Source organism: Vanessa atalanta, chromosome 13 (genome assembly GCF_905147765.1).
Source record: "Vanessa atalanta chromosome 13, ilVanAtal1.2, whole genome shotgun sequence".
Classification (NCBI taxonomy): Eukaryota; Metazoa; Arthropoda; class Insecta; order Lepidoptera; family Nymphalidae; genus Vanessa; species Vanessa atalanta.
In genome coordinates, this window is record NC_061883.1 from 11,043,923 (window position 1) to 11,065,614 (window position 21,692).

The following is a 21,692-nucleotide window of genomic DNA, read 5'->3' on the forward strand; positions in this document are numbered from 1 at the left end:
TGTTTTATTTGGTTGGGTTGGAATTTAAATAAAATTTTAACACGTGTGCACACGAAGGTTCTTAATTATATAAAAACCCTTTTTTCGTTTTATATTGAGAAATAAATATATATAAATCGAAATCGATATATATATATGTAATACTATTGTCTGTTTGTAAATTATGTTTTGAAAAGATTTAGATCGCATCGGAAATATTATTTTTGTTCTAAACGAAAACATTTTTATGTAAATTATATCCGTCTAATTTAATTATTATTCTCGCGTATTTAAGTCACTAGTCGAAACATCAATAACCAACCCCAAAATTGAATATAGGTAAGACACTAATCAGAATACGATTATAAAATGTAAACAATACATGATTTTTTTTCTTAATATTTTCTTTGTGTGTCCTACTGCGTTTTTAAATCATTTGTCCGATTGTAGGGAAACATTGTTGATATGTTCTGCGTACGACTGCGAAGGTACCCGTCTAAAAAAACATATCTGTGCGAAGCCGGTTCAGTAAGGTTTAAAATAAACACTTATAAATAATAGGTGCTATCTCATTATATAAAAGAAAATACTCCAAGTTGATTGATTCAATGAAATAATAAAGTCGGAATAAATTACGTCGAAGGCAATTTTTAATTTAAATAATGATCTCGTACGTTTATCTTATTACGACAACGATAGTACGAATACGGTAATAATTTGCAATTGAGATTCATCTGATCTCATTAGTTCTATCGTATGCAAAATCTTTGAACATAGAGATGAACAAGTTCCACTTGAAACGTGTTAACCAGGGCTGAACATTATAACAAATATCATTAATTAAAAAATATTATATATTAGTGATAAAAGTGTCTATCTGTCTAGTATATTAGATTTTTTTTATTTATATTATAGGTAAGACGGGCTAGTGGGTTACATGATGGTAAGTCGTCGCCAATGACGACCCTTATATGAAAAACTTAATAATTGTTTACCGGCCCTTTTTTAGCGGGGGTTTGAACCTAGGATTTGCGGCGTTACATTTAGCCGTTAGATGAACGAGGCAATTAGAGTTAAAAAAGTTAAATGACGTTTACTGAAGCCGTGTCGTATTTCATTAATCAGGCTGATGTCTACTGGGGAATATACCTAACATAAACAAAATTGGTAAATTTCTGGTTATTCTGTAACGACCACGTTTAGTTCGTTTATTATTTAAATATTTACACGATACTATATTTAGTTTTTGTTGCATATATTTTTGAAATATAGGTCAATATGTCAACGTAGCCTTAAATCGTCGATCAAGGTATTGTTGTGGTGAAGGCTGTCAGAACTGTAATAGATATACCATAATGTGTTTTGTGGATACCAAAAATGTCTACATATTTTTTTTATTATTTATGGCTAATATTGGCGGACGAGCATATGGATCACGTGATGGTAAGTGATCACCACTGCCCATAAAACTAAGATGTTATGTCCCTTGTGCCTAGAGTTAAACTGGCTCACTCATCCTTCATACCGGAACAAAACAATACTGAGTACTATTGTGTGGCGGTATAATATCTGATGAGTGGGTGGTACCTACCCAGACGGGCTTGCACAAAGCCCTTCCACCAAGTAAAATATTATAAGATACAAGTGCTTGTATGAGTATTTGAAGAGTAACGTATATTTTGGAGCCGTATTTCTCTAGGGAAATATAACCTTATCTGGAAATTATTGCTGACGGGACCCAGTTTCGGTTTACCTGTGAGAATATAGAAGTAAAATGATCCTTGTATGTAAACGCGTAACAATATTAACTTTATTAAAATCTTCTATAAAGTATAATCTTGTGTTAATATTCTTTTTTATGTGATTGCACAAAAGGTGGGCAACCCTATTGCACTCTACACACGACTTCAAGACGTATTCGAAAGTGTAGATGTGTAAAATAAATAAATTTAACAAATAAAATAAAATAAAAATAATAGAAAAGTTTTAAGGTTGGCACTTTTCAATGTTGGTTGATATTTTAATTTTTAATGATTGGATCTTACTCCACCACACTGCTCCGATGTGTAATGCTTCATTCGAGCACCACCGCCGAGCAGGACATGAAAGTTAACGGTTCTCACCCTTTTGTTCAATATTTTTTGCGCCACTAGTGGGTCGCCCGCGAAACTTCGCGTTTATTCAACAGATTTTTAGGAATTTCGATACCTATGGCAGGTTTTGTTTTGATTCAATTTCATTTTAAACTGACGACGTCTGTTCGCACGTTTTAAATTTGTTTTTTTTTTGCAGCCAGTAACTTTTTTCCGCTCTCTAAAGTTAATTGTTTCTTACATCGTAACAGTTTATCAAATTGGAATCAAGGTTCTTCTTTTTTATTTTTCTGCACACCTACTAGCTGGAGCTCTTCAAACTAAGACTATAACCGATTTTTTATGTGCAGCTATAGTCCCATAATCACTGGGACAAAAATCGGCTTACGCTATTAATATATAAGATGTTCCTTCTTCGTGTCCCTGCTCAGCTCAATAAGCGTGGGTGGAATTTTATGTTTCTTTCAACGGAATCGTCTATATTTGTACCCATTCCCTATTCCAATCGAAGAACTAGTAACGAAAGACGAAACTTAGATTTACATATTCATGTTACGTGCGATTTGCTTATAGTTTTCGTATATTAATTATTTTATTTTATATTCGGGAAACATACAGCATAGTATAATACACAAACATTTGATACCAAAATAAGTCTTCAATAAGCCAACAAAGCTTCCACTGTTACATAAAAACACGGAGTAAATCTAATAAGATAATTAAATAATAATTAGTAATCAAAGTATATAAAATAAGTTTTTTTTTTACAAATAAGTATTTTAAACTGTAACAAAAAAAAACGTAAAAAAAAATTATGCAGACAGTGTTTGATTAATATATTTTTGGATATAATACAACACTATCTCACATCACTGTGTACTGTGTACTTGTATATTCAATTTGTTTTTAAAAGCTTTTATTTAATTTGCCATGTATGTTTGTTCGGGTGGAACCTTGCTACTTAATTTTGAAGCAGATATCTTCAATCGATTGAGCTGAAATTTTACTTACAAAGTTCCGATAACCTCGCCGACAGTCGAAACGCCAATTTTTCGCGAATGTATATACTTATCATTGATTATACAAGATCTCGACCGATGACATGGCGTCAATACAATGTTAAAATTGACTATTTTAATAACTCATCTTGCGGTTGGAACAGACTATACGTAATTACGTACGTAAATTTATACTGTATAATAGACATACTATTCCACGCGGGTTCACTTTCATTAAACTTACCTGTTATGTTAAGGATTTTGATACAATTAAATATCATAGAGTTTTGTAATAATAATCGTATAGTCTTTAATGTTTTTCAATAAAGTTTCAAGCAAAATCATTTATTTTTTTCAAATCTTATCTCTTTCGGTAGATCTGATATAATGCATTCAAAAACACACCTACAGACGGCAGCTTTATGTAATAGTATAAATTAAAGTACTATTCTTACGTATAAAACATATATTTTGGTCTATCATAATAAATATTATAAATGCTAAAGTAACTGCCTGTCTGTCTGTTGCTCTCTCATGGCCAAACCACAGAAGCGAATTTGATAAAATTTAGTATGAAGCAAGCTTGGACTCCAAGGAAGGACTAGCTACTTTCTTGTGTCCAATACCTGAAGAACAACCCCTAAAACGTGAACGAAGTTAAGTTGAACCACTAATACCCGTGATATGATATAAAGATATACATCCTAGATAAATGCATATCGATAACCCTAGCCCCATTAAGTTTTTGTACCGTTACGCCGCTAACTGGTTCAATGGCGGCCTGTGTAAATACGCCCGCCGACGATAATGTTCGCTTCGTATACGCAAATGTGTCTTATTCAATTTTTTTTTGCATATCTGTTATAACTCTATTTGTTATTTTTTTTATTTTCTTAGCTCATTTATATGCTAATGGTGACCAGTTATGTATTTTTTACGATGTAATTCCATTTAACGAATACACTATACTGACAGTTTAAAATGATAAAATATCTTTAAGCGTACGTGTGCTGGTGTTAATTCCGGTCGTTTTGATTTAAAAGTTTAGATTACTCAATAGTAGCGCAGCGATACTTACTATTGTCGTGTTCCGGTTTGAAGAGTTAGCCCGTAACACTACAGGCACAGGGGACATCACATCTCAGTTCCCAAACTTGGTGGCGTACTGGCGATGTAAGGTGTGGTTAAAATGTCTTTGTGGCGACTACTTACCACTCCAGGTTGCCCACATGGGCATAACCGCCTTGTCTGCCCAATATACCTATTAGTGGCGACGTAGGAAATTATTGCTTTACTAAAAGTATTATAACAAGACTAATATTGACGTCTCTATTTTATAAGTAAATAAGGGTTAACGAGTATTTTGGTCGTGTTTATAATCAACTCTTTTATTAACCGACTTAAATATGAAAGAGGTAATGAAATCAAACAAAAACGGTAGATTTTTTTTTTTTACATAAATGCTCTCAAAACTCCGGCATTTATGAACTGATTTGGTAATTTTTTTTTTGTTACGGTGGGTACCCTTACCATTTGGTTTCATTTAAATTTGAAGAAAAGAGTTAAGTCCGCTTTGTAAAAAATTTAACTTCTTTCCACAAAATATATTATATTTCACCACGGTGCTTATTGGTGGTGGCCCTGAGGGTTGAAGGATACAGTTGGAAGAATTTAATAAGTCTTAAGCACCTTCCGATGTTATCCTTTAGCGCTGATCACTAGATGAATTTCAGTATTTGCCCGAATTTGTATCCATGACCTACAGTTTATGTGTAATAAAATTAGCTTAAGTATGAGTATAAATGTTTACTGTTATATTTACTTCCAGGCCTCAATGGATCTCCCGCCCGATAAAGCGAAGCTGCTGCGCAATTACGACCTGGAAAAGAAATGGGAGATCATATGCGACCAGGACATGGTGCAGGCGAAGGACTCACCGGCTCATTACCTCAACAAACTTCGAACCTACCTCGACCCTAAAGCCTCCAGGAGTCATAGGGTAAGCATTCTCAATAAAGGACTTAAATTTCTAATATATATGTATATAAATGTGTATATATATTCATTTTGTAATAATATCCATAGATTTAAGCGTCTATTGCGCAATGATTTACGAGCCGCCTAGCGATGTTAAAAGTCGGAGGATCGATCCTGACCCCTTGGGTACACAAATGATAAGCTTAAAAGGAGGGGTAAATAGGAATTCTTTAATTAATTCGGGGCATAGCTACTATTTTTTTTTTTAAGATTTGTTTATAGATTTTGCCTATTATTATAATTTAGTTTTTGCTAAATTTGTAATCTCACGTCACCTTAAGCTATAAGAAGCCAATTGGTCTATACTATAATATTATAGAGGTCAAATTTGTTTGTGTGTATGTAGGGAATAATATACGGTATTTTTTTAAATATTTCAATTAGTAAATTATTGGTGATATATATATATATATATATATAACTGATCTTCAAGTGTTCCTAGCATAATGTGTCATAAATCTAGTAGATACCTAAATGCTGAAATATTGTCGACAATAAGGAAGCGCCAGCAGCCTTGCATTAAATTGCTCTAAATTAAATCTAAAGCTTCTGTGAATCATATTACGCGCAATATTATTTCCTCTTATGCTCTAATAAATTAATAACGCAAAACTTGTCTTTCCTTATAAGATAATAAGATATTTTAAACAATATAATAATTTAAAAAAATTATGGCGACCGCGCTCTGCTTGGCTCGAACATAATATAATACGAGTAATAAAAAACAGTTTTTTTTCAGAAAACATACATACAGTACATATAGATAACAGAACAAAATGGTATATATAATAAATACTACATTTGCCGTTTCCGATCCGTTCCGTTTACAAGATTTGCTCATTTAACATCATTCAATAATAAAAAGATTCTTAACAAAAAAACTGATTTCAATATTATTCATTGATTTGCTGCCATTTATTGAAGAGTTCCGTTTTCTCTGAAACAGATCTTTACGAAATTCAAACCAAAGGAAAATTTCGAAAAATCTACTTTCGAACAATAAAATAAATTTGCAAATTCGTCTATATAGAATTACGCCCGATTGTACGTAAAAATCATGGTTCATCTGAATTGTGAATTCCTTTTCTGAAGTTGGCTAACAATATGTATATTTATAAACAATAATATATCAAAATGTATACGTATACAGTTTCAAATTGCACGTGATGACACGAATATATTAAATACATTGAAAGTAACAACGTTTGACCTTGAAAGGAATACAAACCACTTCTCACATCGTCCGTGCGACGCCAAACACTTGATCTAAGATGTTACTCGTATATCCCTGTATCAGTAATTACTCTCGCCTCGTTGACAATACACTACTACTACTTCTGACTGTTGTGTTTCAATACACAGCAGTATGAAGTATAGTTTGCCAGTTGAGTCACTGATGAGCAAATATTTCCCTCGCAAACAAGTGCTCTATAAAACCCTATTCCCGATAGAGTTCCTATGTAATAAAAGTACTTATATCTGGAATACAATTAATTAACAGGTCATGTGTGGATAAAATGAATACACAGATAAGCTTACATTGACATTACAAAACATTAGCAGCTTGTAAATTTCCCACTGCTAGGCTAAGCCCTCATCTCCCTTTGAAGAGAACGTTTTGGAGCATATTCCACCACGCTGCTCCAATGCCGGTTGCTGGATACACATGTGGCAGAATTTCGTTGAAATTAGACACATACAGGCTTCTTCACGATGTTCAAATTAAGCACATGAATATTCAGTGGTGCTTGCCTGGGTTTGAACCTGCAATCATCGGTTAAGATGCATGCGTTCTAACCACTGGGCCTTCTCGGCTCTGCTACGCTATTCAGGGTAATCAAAACCACAAGGGACGATATTATTCGAAAGGTACGATCATAGAGCACAGCGCCCTACTAAGTACCGTTAGTGGCACAAAGCGCAATACATCAGCTGGCTGCGTCGATGTACCGTGCAATTCCGAGGGACAGTAACTAATAGTCTAACCGCAGTCGTTCTGTGCAAATCGCTCGTACCTTTGTTTCCTTCGAGTACTGTTCAACTTTGTAAAGTTACATTTACGACGTACATGGTTGATTAGATTATACCTAAACTATTTTAGCTCAAATTAAGATTCGACGAATTCATAAAATTAATATATTTATCTTTGAATTAAATAATCAAAAATAATTATTCGATGCAACACATAACACATAGGCGCAATCCGACTTGACCCTTGGATTGCGCCTATAATTTATGATATTCACTATGGATTTGCGAAAAAATGGCGTTTGGAACGCCGAAGAAACTGTTATCGGAATTTTGGACATTAAATTAAAGTGGAAATAAGTAGTTTAGTGTAATAGTGTTGTATTATAAATAAAGATATATTAATCGTCAACTCTTAGTAGTGCTAATAACTCAGCTATATTGATATCTGAGCTATTAGCAAATCGCATGAAATACGTAAATTTAAGTTTTGCTTGTCTTTATTAGAATTAGAAACTTTGATTAGAATAGGTACGCAAATATATTCAATGAGTCCGCAATACCCTCTTCTTTTATTTTTCTAAGAATTGTATCTGCGACGCCACTATGATTGATTTCTGATCGTTAAAATCGTTCGGATTATTTATGTAATCTGGTAATTATTAGTAGTTGTTCATTACAGATAATTAATTGAATAGAGACATCGACCTTTTGATATACATTGTCTTTCATTCAATAGACCATCATAATCTCCGTCTGGGCGTAAGTGATTGTTACAAACGTCTTCGTGATGAATCACAGTGACAGCAATCGATGTTATTGAAGATTCCTTCTGAGCGTGTTACGTCATTTCTATTGTCACCGTCTTTACATGTGAATATTTTATATATAAGGTCTATTAAGCATTAGCATCGTTGATTGGTTGCGTAAATATGCTTAGGTCATTTGTCGTGTTAAATTACGACCTATTTATCAAGTCATTATTGTACAGATATACATCGATGCTAACAAGGAAAGCACTGTATCGATGAATATTTCGAAATTATTTAGGCCCATTAGTCAATCATATTTTATTAAGTACATTAATTCTCCTTGATACAATTTACTAGTTTATGGCTGCCCCTTTGGTCTAGCGGCTAGCTTATAAGACTGTAAATATTGTGTTAGGTACAAATACCCGGTCGTCCTTTTTAAAAGTAATCCCACTCTAGTCACTACTCGCAGTATAAAATCTCCTGCGCAGATGGCCTTGAGTTTGGCCGCATTCGGTCAAAACACTTAATAGTATTTTTTATCCTGATATAACAAGTATAGAATTTGATAGTATTTGTTTTCGAATCAATAAAGTCGATTCAGCGACAAGAAACAAACAACAAACGGCTTAAGTTGGCGTACAGCATATGGTCACATGTTTCTAATACTCCAGTAGGAACGATGTTCTATATTAATCTCATCAACAAAGAGTTCAAACACATAAAATCAGTCCGTCTAATCAGTGCCATCTGATACGTGTACGTCAGGAACATCGGAATAAGGTCGCTCGTTCATAATCATAGGTCGAGTCAAGTCGCATTCGCTAAACAATTCTAAACCCTGACTCACTTTTAGAGGTGGATGACATCCCAATTCGCGTGAGTCAGCGAGTTGTAAGAATTAGGGAACATGAATTATTCAAATCTTATTGTTACATGTCCGAGAGGTCTCAATTGTTTTATTTAAGGCGAATAGGTCTTGGAAAACTACGATTGCGTCCGTCCAAACTATTTAAAAAAATAGCTTTTTCCCTTGTTATCTTCTGTAAATGTGCTACTGCTAGAATATAATCCTTCCGGTTGAAGAGAAGGTTTGGATGTAATTCTACCACGCAATATGATTGCTGATTGGTGGTAGAAAAATGGCAGGTTTACTTTGGACACGAGCCAGTTTCCTAATGAAGTTTTACGTTACTACTGAGCACTAAATTAATTACAAACCCCAAAAAGTACGTAAGAAATCAGCGATGTGATGGGTTTGCACTGCCAAGCTCTGGTTCAGATTCTTGTCTTCAAACCGCTGGGCCATCTTCGCACTTTATTTTTGTTCAACTGGGAATAAATAAGATGCATTTATATCATTAGGTAAATACAATAACGATGAGTTCACTTGGATAATACAATATCGAAATATTGTTTTAAATCATTATCTGGTGTCACAATGAAATGATATTAATTCCGATGCTTGTTTTAAATACATCTATCATAGATCAGCTTCAATAGATAGCTTAAATAAATCTATTTAATAAAAAAGAATGTGGCTTTCTTGTGTCGTGTTATGTGAAATATCGAAATTAATGGTCATTAAAAAAATAAATATATTTGTATAAACACGCATCAAGGGGTTGTAGGGGTTGTGACCCACCCCCCAATTACTATATAAATATTCTATAAAATTGATTGAAAGTAAGTATGTTATAGAGAGAAAACACAGCTGTATTAAATATATTCAACACTCCAATAAGATAGAAGACTTCAATTTGGCCTCCCCCCACCAACATTTAATCAATATGACCCCCAAAATCTTTAACTGCGACCGGTTCTAACAAGAGCGTCATGTCGTTTGCCGTCACGTCAAACGAGTTAGCCTAACCCAGTATAACCCCACATCAGTCATGAAGCGCAGGTTTTTTTTTAAGTAGTTTAATCTATTGTTTTGTTTTGCGTTAATTTTGATGTACCTACCTCAGTCTCCTATGGAAGCCAACTAGAGTTACATTAGTGGAAATTAATTCTAGGATTATACTGCTTTAGTGCTCTTTGTTTCCGTTGCTTATTTAAAATCTTTATAGCATTTAATGTAAGCTATGCATTGATAAAATCAGTGCAGTACCTTGCCTTTTATGTATGTAAAGAAAATTATTCTCACAACTTAACCTAATTCAGCAGATCTCTCAATAATTGCACCATTCAAATATCGCGGTGGGCGCAATTTGTGAGAGCATACAAAAGGAATGTTTGTCTGCTTATAAGGACGTGGGCCAATCTTTCGTCGAGACATTCATGATATTTGAACGTAACGTTTACGTAGCTGTTGATTTTGATTGTCGTCGTGATCGTCGACAAATTTTATGATTCGCCTAAATAGGTAAACTTTTAATAATCGAATCATTGTAAAAAAAAAGAATTAGCATCGGAAACGTTTCATTTGACCGTTGTGTTCCCGTTGCACTCTAGTTTGACCTTGAAATGTTACACTCATCGCCCCCAGAATGATTCTTAAAATTGTACGACGATATGTAGGCACGGGAGCGTACACATATCTAACTTCCAGCCTCCGGGCTGTTACTGATAATTTATCGACAGAAAAGAATATAACTTTTTATCGACCTGTCTTAAACCCAAGACCTCGAAATCTGCGACCTTTTATAAAATCACTGGACCAACGAGGAACTTAAGACGCATATAGGTATAATATTGAAGATCTTATTTTAAAAACTTCCGCAAAGCAATATCCATTGGGTATTATAAAACTTGTTGACATACCGAACTTGTGAATAAATGATCTATAATGTCCTTATATAAAATAATTATAAATAATAACCCATAATTAAAACTTTACAGAAAAGAAAAATGGTGGGCGACTCCACATCCACACAAGTTCTTAGGGATTTAGAAATATCCTTACGAACCAATCACATAGAGTAAGTATTATGAAATTTATTTACAATCTCATACTAATAATTAAATCACTATAAATAATTCTTTCTCGTAAAACTTATGTGACCGATCCTGTTAGTAATATTATTTTAATTGTAGGGCTACACACAAAATACATACAATAATACATTAGCTAAGTTTCCGCTGATACTAATTACACAATTATGAAAATTTAACAAAGACTCAACATATATAAAATCAAATAGTTAACATAATACAATCGAATGCGATCAATAAACGTATAGTAAAGGAAAGCGAATACAACTAAGAATAAAATTATATGTATGTATATGTATGTGTCATCGTAGCGGCCTAATTATATTATTAAGAGCATTAGGATATTTTTCCGGTGTGTTTATATAATAAAATGGTTATATTTTGTTTTTAGTCTCATTTAAAAGATCTTGACCTGAATCTGTGTCTTTTCGAGGTTTCTTAATATGGTACCCAGCGATAATTAATTTATTCTTATTAGTCTAGGCATTTAAACCAGTTTTGAAAACAAACTATAAGTTTTGTTTTGAAATAAAAAGTTTTATCAAATTCGGGTGAGTAGTTTTCTTGCGATGCTCGAACGAAAAGTTAACTACAGTCATAGATATATAACAATTTGTTATCAGATGGGTGAGGGAATTCCTAAATGAACAAAACCAAGGGCTCGACGTGCTGATCGACTACCTGAGCTTCAGGCTGAGCATGATGCGGCACGAGCAGAGGATAGCGCTTGCCAGGAGTCAGTCCACCGACGCTATCAACCAAGGTAACGTGACCTGACGTGTTAATAGTCGCTAGTGCTGTGTACCCTTCTATAACACATCATCTATTGTTTGAGTCAGGTTTTAATAAACCAGTCTTTATGATAAATAGCACCAAATATACATAAGTCATTTGTTTATGTTCACGTATATAATAAAAAAATAATAAACGTATTCCTACACTACTAGAAAAAATATTATACCAACAAGTTTGCCAATATATATACGTACTCTTAAATATATATATCCTGTACAGAAATCATTGAATAGGAATAGGAACGCATTTTAAATAAACTAGATATTCTTGCATGATGTAATACCCCTCATCAATTCACGTTTTAAACATATGAGTTCATTATCGTAACATAATAAATATAATTGAGGATTTTGTTTCGTATTAGCGAACACAACAACATCAGACTGTAGTGCTCCGACTGAAATCAGCGGGACCCTGAGTGCGACCTGGAGGCGACGTGCGCGGTCCGCTGATTCGGACGGAGAAACAGTCGGCAGCCCCGCCGCGGCCAGGCGGCGGACGAGGCACGCTGCGAGGCTGAACATGGGGGCTTCCACGGACGATATACACGTCTGTATCATGTGCATGCGCGCCATCATGAACAATAAGGTGAGTTCTGCTATAAATATGAAATGGGTTCAGAATGTAATCAATGTTGAACGATATTTTACTTCGTTGTAGGGTTTTGTGCAAGCCCGTCTGAGTAGGTACCCACCACTGACTCATCATATATTCTACCGCTATGCAGCAATACTTATTGCTTTATTAGGTCAGTGTAAATACATGCACAAGTGACATAACAACTGAATTTATTACAAAAAAAAAAAAACTTACAGCGCCAATATCTATGGGCAGTGGTCACCATTTACACTCGTGTGGCACATTGTCTGGTCTTTTTTATATAGCATAAGTATTCTATAGAAAAAGAAGTGTAGCTTGTACCCGGTAGTAAACTCAGGAAATATCAGTTAGGGCTAATACAAAGATGACATGAGTTTTCTATTCAGAAATTCTCAGGAGCAGAGAGTGCTTGGGAAAACACGCATAGCTGTTTATCCTGTGCCTTAACTTTCCGGTCGTATCAAATTACCCTCCCATCGTATTATGAGAATTAGAGGAACGACGGCGAGAGGTCATTGGTCTACCAGACAACATCATCATAACGACAAGGAGATGGGAGAGATCACTCTAGAATACAAAAAAAAAAATCATCATTCGCGAAAAATTTTGGTATACAAGGTGTTTGTCGGTAGACATTAATTTTAGTATTTAATTCACGTTCCAGTACGGTTTCAACATGGTGATTCAGCACAGGGAAGCTATCAACAGCATAGCTCTTTCCCTAGTCCACCATTCCTTACGAACAAAGGCGTTAGTGCTGGAATTACTAGCGGCAATCTGCCTGGTGAAGGGAGGCCATCAGATCATCCTGTCCGCGTTTGATAACTTCAAGGAAGTCGTCGGAGAGCCGCGGCGGTTCCACACATTGATGGAATACTTCATGAATTATGATACGTTCCACATCGAATTTATGGTGAGTGTTCTCTATAGAATTATATAATCGACTTTATTATATCGTATAAACTTAACGTATCTTTTTCGCTCCCAGGTGGCGTGTATGCAGTTCGTGAATGTCATAGTTCACTCGGTTGAAGATATGAACTTCAGGGTGCACCTGCAGTACGAGTTCACGGCGCTCAAGCTAGACGACTACTTGGAGAGGCTGAGGCTCTGTGAAAGCGAGGACTTGCAAGTGAGCATGATGTATTTAAATACAATCAAGTTCTACTACTCATGACTGCTTCTGGACTTTATATAACTAAACCGAATCGAACTGTTAGAAAAGAACACGATATAAGTATTTCAATTATTTCCCCCCTAAAATGACTTTACATATTTGTTAGTAGCCCCTACATTACATACATTACACATTAGCAGCCTGTAATTTTCTGAGCAGGGCTAAAGCCTCTTCTCCCTTTGAGGAGAAGGTATGGAGCATATTCCACTACGCTGCTCCAATGCGGGCTAATGGAATTCACATGTGGCAGAATTTCGTTGAAATTAGACACATGCAGGTTTCCTCACGATGTTTTCCTTCACCGCCGAGTACGAGATGAATTATAAACACAATTTAAGAACATGAAAATTCAGTGATGCTTGCCTGGGTTTGAACCCAATATCATCGGTTAAGATGCACGCGTTCTAACCACCTAAATATTAGTCAAATTTTAGGTAAAAAGTAGTCTATGTCCGTCCTTTGGATTCCGGTTTGCTTCATAACAAGTTTTATCAAATTCGGTTCAGCCGTATAGACGGACAGATAGGCACAGTTACTTTTGTCGTTATAATATTAGTATAGATTAATTTTATTAAATAATTAAACCACTCAGTAGCTAGGAGTGATACACCTAGATCATATATAAGGTTATTTTTTAACAGCTTTTGAATTTGATGAAAACAAAAAGACAGTTCTTGATTACAATCGCTCTTGAATTAGTTATTGTATACGATGTAATAATTGTATGTTCCAGGTACAAATCTCGGCCTACCTCGACAACGTGTTCGACGTGGCGGCGCTCATGGAGGACAGCGAGACGAAGACGGCGGCGCTGGAGAAGGCCAACGAGCTGGAGGATGAACTTGGACATGTACGTTTATTTCACATTCATACAATTGATCAGTTGAATTGATTTTTTTTTAAGTTTATTAATCCTATTTGATCAAACAATATTTAAGATGTAAAGTATATCCGTTTTATTTTTTTTGTTTTTTATGTTACAACCTTAATTACCTTTAATACTAATTCAGCACAGTGCAAATGTCGGAGAATTTAAACAGAAATGTACAAAAATTGAATCCTGAAAATACTCATAAACTTGTTCCTATCGGCAACATTCTTCTTGGTAGTAGGGCTTTGTGCCTGTGTAGGTACCACCCTACCATCAGATTTTTTAGCGCCAAACTCCAGTACTCTGTATTGTTGTATTCCGTTTTGAAGGATGAGTTAGCCAGTGTAACTTTAGACACAAGGGACATAACATCTTAGTTTGGATGTAAGGAATAGTTACTGTTTCTTATAGCGACATTGTCTGGGTGGTGGTCATCTTGTGGCCCATTTACCCGTTTGCCTGTGTATATAATTTAAAAAAAAAACAATACAATATGCGAACTATGGTACAATATATACTTAAATGAATATTACAGTGGTATAATAATAATGGCTTTCGAAACTAGGCTCACGAGCGTCTAACAGCACTGGAGCGCGAAGCCATCGCGAAGCAGGCGACGCTGGAGGCCGAGCTGGCGCAGGTGCGGCACGAGAGGGACCAGCTCGCTGAGGCCAGGAGGCAGGTCGTGGAGGAGGTACGTTTGCTCGTTAACGGAAGGGAGCACCGTATTTATTGTTTGCCAAGTGCGTTGCCGATAATAAGTGGTCACCTTTGTTGATACGTCAGTACGTATCAACAAAGGTGTCAGTACGTATCAACAAAATTTATAATACAATATCAGTATATTGTATTATAAATTTTGTTTAAACAAATTTGCAATAGAATAGTTTTGCTTTCAATTGAAATAGGAAACATTCTTAATCTCTAATTTAATCTTTCGAACTGAAACTGCGATTAATGTATAGAATACAATCAGTTAATGTAAATGTTATAACATTAGTAAACTAACGATTTAATAAAGGCACATAAGATATAAGATATAAAGGCATATAATAAGAACCACATTTTTTTTAATTCAACGTCATTAGTCTGAATAATTACATAGATCAAGTCATCATATATAAATACTCTGTGTATAATCAGGTTTCGACACTGAGGCGAGCGCAGCAAGATTCAAGGAACAGACAGTCGATGCTCGAATCTAAAGTTCAGGAGTTGGAATCTCTCACTAAATCATTACCGCGGGGTGCTTCGAGTAAGTTCTACTTTTTTTAAAGTATTTGATATCGAGCAATTGGACCACTTGATGGTAAGTGGTCACCACTGCCCATAGACATTGGTGACGTAGGTTTTTACCATTCATACGTGGCCAATGCGCTACCAAACTTAAGAAACAAAATGTTATGTCCCTTGTGTGAGAACTGACTCCAGTTACACCTTCTCACTTTCTTACTCATCCTTCACACCAGAACACTACAAAATATTGCTGCTTGACTGTTAGATTTATGTTGACTGAGTGATATCTATTATGTACCCAGACTGGTTTTCAAACTGAGAATCTTGGTGGTAGGGACCAAGTATGTCAACATAATATTATGTTACGTACCGATCTTCGAACAAACTATATGTGATTGGTTAATAGTGTCAGTCGAGATGGGCAAATGAAAGACCATGAGATTTAGACATAGACAATTTTATTACTTTTTACTAAATGGTATATTTTTAACATTTTTAAGAAAAGACCGCTAGTCTACATTTGCTGTTTATCAGTCAGGTCCAATAGCGAATTAACTTCTACTTTGAATTCACTGTAAGAAGACATTCTCTAATTGTAGCACTTGTATTTGTATTATACTACAATAATCTTTATCGTGTATTTCAGTGGGTGCTATTTCTACACACGCTCTATGTAACGGTACCGTCAACGGTCACGTGTCGCCACCTGGAACTTTAACCAACGGAGACGCACACCAACCCCTACCTAAACCGCCAACTCCCCCTCCAGCACCAGTATTACCACCTCCACCGCCAGCACCACTACCTCCGCCTCCTCCCCCTCCGCCGGTCATAGCCCCACCGCCTCCAGCCCCGCCGGCTCCTCCCGCGCCAGGACTGATGCTGCCCCCCCACCACACAGACGCCATGACGATTAAGAGGAAAGTGGACACGAAATACAAGTTACCGACGTTAAACTGGATCGCGCTAAAACCAAATCAGGTATTTTATAAACATATAATCTCGTATAACGTATAAATGACACGATGCTATGATTTTTTTTAATTGGCTTATTTCGTCCCCCTCAGTTTTGTACGTCGTAATACACATTTGAACATGTCCTATATGTTTTTAATTTTAAATAAAAACTTCCCCATAGTTACGTATAATGGATCTCAATAAAGTACGATCACTTCATTAAGATCCACTGAATACGACTACTCCCTCGGAATCTCGAGTGCGACTCGTATAACGCCTCGTCTAACGTGCGTGCGGGCGCAGGTGCGCGGCACGATCTTCAACGAGCTGGACGAGGAGCGGCCGCGGCGGCGCATCAACTTCGCGGAGTTCGAGGAGAAGTTCCGCATCGGCGGCGCGGGCGGCGGCGGCGCCGCGCTCGTCAGCGACGACGCGCTCGCGTCCTTCCCCAGCAAGCGCTTCCGCCGCCCCGACACCGTGTCGCTGCTGGAGCACGCGCGCCTGCGCAACATCGGTGCGTGCCGTCTTGGCCTCGACTGCAGCCCTAACGGGGAAAGCCGTAAAAACAACATTTGACATTGTCATTGGTCATTGTCATTGGTCGAGAGCTCGATCTATGATATTCACTATGGATTTGCATAAATGGCGTTTTGAGCGTTGACGAAAGTGGTACCGGATATTTCGAAGTAAAATTAAAGTGGAATTAAATATATAAGTGCACTGGTGTTGTATTTTAAACAAAGATATATTAATCATAACTTCTTAATAGTGCACAACAATCGCCTATAGTTCCCAACATTGGTAGCGTGTTGGCAATGTAAAGAATTAAACATTCCTCGCATATTTACCATCAGGTGGCCCGTCCGTCCGCCTTCCTATATCATAAAAAAGTAAATCGATAAATAGCAATCTAATTAAATTATCGACATTAATTTTCAGCAATCTCCCGAAGAAAACTAGATACTCCAGTGGAAAAAGTAATAGCGGCGATTCACACGTTGGATCTCAAGCAGTTACCTCTCGAGAGCGTCGAGATCCTCCAGCGGATGGTTCCGACGGAAGCTGAGCAGAAGGCGTACAAGGAATACGTAGCGGAAAAGAAAAACATCAATCAATTGACCGAGGAAGACAAATTCCTCATGCAGTTGGCCAAAGTCGAAAGAATATCAGCAAAACTATCCATAATGAGTTACATGGGCAACTTCTACGACAATATTCACCTAATCACGCCGCAAATACACGCTATAATATCCGGTTCGTCCTCGGTCAAGTCGTCGCAGAAGTTACGGAATGTTCTAGAAATAATATTGGCTTTCGGTAATTACCTGAATAGCAGTAAACGTGGTCCAGCGTATGGATTCAAACTTCAATCACTGGATACTCTTATGGACACAAAGTCGACGGACAAGAGAGTGTCGCTGTTGCATTACATCGTGGCGACGATACGACAAAATTTCCCAGAACTGCTGAATTTCGACACTGAACTCATGTATATCGACAAAGCAGCACAAGGTGAGTTCGGAATCATTTATATTTGACTTACTACTCACTTAAATAATGAATAAGTGTCCTGGCTTCTGACATATGCACGATGCAATACGGTGAACAATCGGTGATATTTTTCGATAAGAGCTGCACTAATCTTAGAATTATCCACCAACTCACATTTGCGGTGGAGTGAGATTCAAACATTCTCCTTAAAAGCGAGATGAGGACCTTGCCCAACAGTGTGATATTAGGCTTAATTTTGTGGAATTAAACGACAACTGTCTTTAATTCTGAAAGTCACATTACCTTTTCCAAAAATTGTTACAAGAAATTAGTTTCAGTTTAGGCTTAGACTTCTTTTGCATCTGTCACAACATCGGAGATATATGTAATGTATGAAATAGAAAATATTTAATAGAATGTCGATAGTGTTCATTAAATTATGCCGTGTACGTCGGCAGTGTCGCTGGAGAACGTGGTGGCGGACGTGTGCGAGCTGGAGCGCGGCATGGAGGCGGCGCGGCGGGAGGGGGAGGCGCGCGGGGCGGCGCACGTGCTGCGCGACTTCGTGGCCAACGCCGTGGACAAGCTGCGGCGCCTGCGGGCCGAGACCAAGCACGCGCAGGTGCGTACCGCGCCCTCTGGTGACGCTCGGCCCGCGAACTACGAGACACTCAAAGTCAAAAATCTTTATTCTATGTAGAAGTGTTTACACTTGCTTGTTGATGGTCAAAAATTTACCACCGGTTCGGAATTTAACACCTCGGACCTGAGAAGAACCGGCGAAAGAAACTCAGCGGGATATTTTTTCTTTTAGAATACGACGCACTGCTTCATTGCATATAAGCGACTCGGCGTACAATCAGATATATATTTTAATATTAATAACTCACAAAAGTTATAATACTGTAAAACAGTAAAATCATAAAGTGATATACGATTTATCTAAGTTTTAATTATTATGTCCGCAGGATTCATTCGCGGCATGTGTGGAGTACTTCGGCGAGGCCCCGCGTAGCTGTGACGCGAACGCGTTCTTCTCTCTACTAGTGAGGTTCACTAGAGCGTTTAAGGTAACGAGTACAGTTTTAAACATTAAAAGCGATACAATAATTATTTTATTCAAATAAAGCCAATAAAATTTGGAAAAACATAAATATTACGACGTGTGAAAAATATTTGAACGATTTTAATGTTGTTTTATTATTTAAGTTCTTGGTGGTGGTTTATTTATGTCGATAACTACATTAATTATAATTAACATCGATGTGCTAATTACATCACTGTCTTTGTCACTCATGTTTACTAATATGTACGAACAGCAAGCCGACATGGAGAACGAGCAGCGTCGGCGACTGGAGCAAGCCGCGCACGCCGACAGCCTCGACCCCGTCAAGGCCAAGCTCGCGCAGAAGAAACAACAGGTACGTGCCGACACACACGCACACGCACAAACACACACACACCCAAACACACACACACACCATATTCATGTAATTTGTGTACGTTGCGACTTGCTTTTGAGGTCTCACCTGTCTAAAGGGTCCATTGTATGAATTATATTAAAAGCTTAATTTTCAGTATCTTTTAATTTATTAATAATACATCTGTTTCATAATTTCAATGTTTTAAAATAAGTTTTCATTACATTTCCTACTTTACTAAATTGTATACAATGAGCCATATTTGAGGACTTCTGATTTATTAAAAATAACAATTACATTGTTCAGACAGAAATACAGCATTATTTTTATTTGCGCTTAACAATGGCTCTACGTAATGCTTCAGCGGTGTATGGAGTCATGCGTTTTGAGTAGCCTTGATTTGCATATTATTTAATTTTATAATCTGTAGTATCGATATTTAATTATTTTTTTTCCAGCAATATTTGTAAATATTTTATTAAAAAAAAAAACTAAAAGGTCAAATAAAAAAATCGTTTTAGATTTTTTCTTTTATTTTATTGTTATTAATCACAAATATTGCTGGTGTTATTCTTTTTTACTAATTTCATTGATTTTTTTTTTATTTTGTTAAGAAACTAAATACTTATACTTTTATTTCTTTTCGTCAGGGACTCGTAATATTATAATTAACAGATAAAACAATAATAACTAAAAAGAGAGACTATGTACATTTAGTTTCTTAAGCTCCGTTTATAAGCGATATTTAAGTAGTTTAATAAAACACCATTTCAAAAGTTTACCTTAAATTCATTAACGAGGTGTTGGAGTTACGGTTTTTTAAACTGAATGATGAATATGGTAACAGATCAATTGTTATGTTTAATATTAAAAAATAAGAATGCAGTTAATGTAAAATATAACAGCTAATGAAGTTTGTAATTTTTAATTCTATTGTTTGACTAAAATGTTGCCATATTTGTCATAAACGAGTAGAGGTGATGGTAACACCAATGAATTCTCACAGAGGTTTAACTACGCGGCCGTCAGCGCAGGCCTATTGCAGCAACACTTGTCTCAGTTGAGGCACAGTCCGGACCTAGCCTAGCCTAACCTAGCTAGGTCTCCTAGCGCGACTAGGAGTAAGTCGTTGGAAGTTGTTAAACGGGGCCTATTTTAATGTGTGCGTGTGTACTAACAAAATTGAAAGGGGGAAACAGTCTTGTTTTATTTAATCTGTGTACAATGCTCTATAAAGATCATTTTTGTATTTCGATTTAAATTCTCTGATAAAAATACCATTGATGAGATTCGTATAAAAAATCTGGTTTTCTAGCAGTCAATAAGTTAAATAAAAAAAAAAATTTGCAATATTTGATTTATTAGAATCAAATATTCTTTAACGACAAATACTTTTCGATATTTTAACAATATCACATTGTGCACACATTAAATTAATAAATAACGAAATCAAAGTGACTAACAAGGGTAAATAAAACAAAAATTGGCATCAGCATGGACATAAAGGATTTAATGTGAGAAAATGAACTAAGGCTTATTTACGAGAATACACGCCATCAGCATGATCACAACACCCGAATCACATCCCCATTTAACATTTGGAAATTCGTACGAAACTAATACCGAAAGGCTATATAAATATAATAAGATAATTTGTTTGTATTGACTAGACAACCCGTTGTAGGTTTTTCCGCCCACTTGGCTTGGGACTCACTTAAAAATAATTCTACTGCTGAATTTTAATACTTTGTATTTCTGATGTGGTTTGTAGTGCAAGTAAACGCAAATGGGAAGGGATATAGCATTTTAGGTAACACGGATGTTTGTTAAGGCATTGCCGGTTGTATTCCAATAGGAGTAAGGATAACATTTCCTTAGAATTACACACTTTAAGCGATAATCTTATAGATTAGCCATAGTGTGATGTTCAGACGGTTCTTGATTAATATAATGCACTATTCCAGTTTGATCTTACTTAGAAAGTTTTGGTAACAATTTCGCTGAAAGCATTCGCATTGAAAACGTATTGATTATCTTTTTCATATAATAGGTAAACGGACCAGCACTTTGGCCACCTAATGGTAAGTGGTCACCTTCGCACATAGACATTGTTCCTCGGATAGCCAAGGCGCCACCAACTTTGGGAGCTAAGAGTCTTGTCCCTTGTGCCTACAACTACTCTGGCTCATTCACCCTTTGAACCGGAACACGACGATACTAAGCATTACTGTTTGGCGGTAGAATATCTGATGAGTGCATGTTACCTATCCAGACGCGATTGCACGAAGCCCTACCACCAAGTACAACTTTTAAATCTCGACCAATGATATTGCGTCAACTCAATGTCAAAGTTGTTTATTTTGATTTACTCCTTTTGTAT

The 21,692-nt window shown here is 36.3% G+C and overlaps 1 protein-coding gene across 3 annotated transcripts in view; it reads left to right on the forward strand.

Annotated features, from left to right (window-relative positions):
• The window catches only part of LOC125068001 (formin-like protein), a 77,166-nt gene that overhangs the window by 51,886 nt on the left and 3,588 nt on the right, over positions 1-21,692 (forward strand). Inside the window, exons 2-17 of one of the 3 annotated variants that reach the window (XM_047676933.1) lie at positions 4,899-5,069; positions 10,672-10,751; positions 11,388-11,527; positions 11,924-12,147; positions 12,824-13,072; positions 13,148-13,291; positions 14,070-14,186; positions 14,773-14,901; positions 15,351-15,462; positions 16,090-16,424; positions 16,704-16,914; positions 17,340-17,912; positions 18,350-18,513; positions 18,860-18,961; positions 19,211-19,312; positions 20,319-20,433. In XM_047676933.1, the coding sequence (XP_047532889.1) occupies positions 4,899-5,069; positions 10,672-10,751; positions 11,388-11,527; positions 11,924-12,147; positions 12,824-13,072; positions 13,148-13,291; positions 14,070-14,186; positions 14,773-14,901; positions 15,351-15,462; positions 16,090-16,424; positions 16,704-16,914; positions 17,340-17,912; positions 18,350-18,513; positions 18,860-18,961; positions 19,211-19,312; positions 20,319-20,399 (2,934 nt within the window). In that variant the 3' untranslated portion in view covers positions 20,400-20,433. The remainder of the gene's footprint in view (positions 1-4,898; positions 5,070-10,671; positions 10,752-11,387; positions 11,528-11,923; positions 12,148-12,823; positions 13,073-13,147; positions 13,292-14,069; positions 14,187-14,772; positions 14,902-15,350; positions 15,463-16,089; positions 16,425-16,703; positions 16,915-17,339; positions 17,913-18,349; positions 18,514-18,859; positions 18,962-19,210; positions 19,313-20,318; positions 20,434-21,692) is intronic. The other 2 variants (XM_047676932.1, XM_047676935.1) reach the window with 2 other exon arrangements.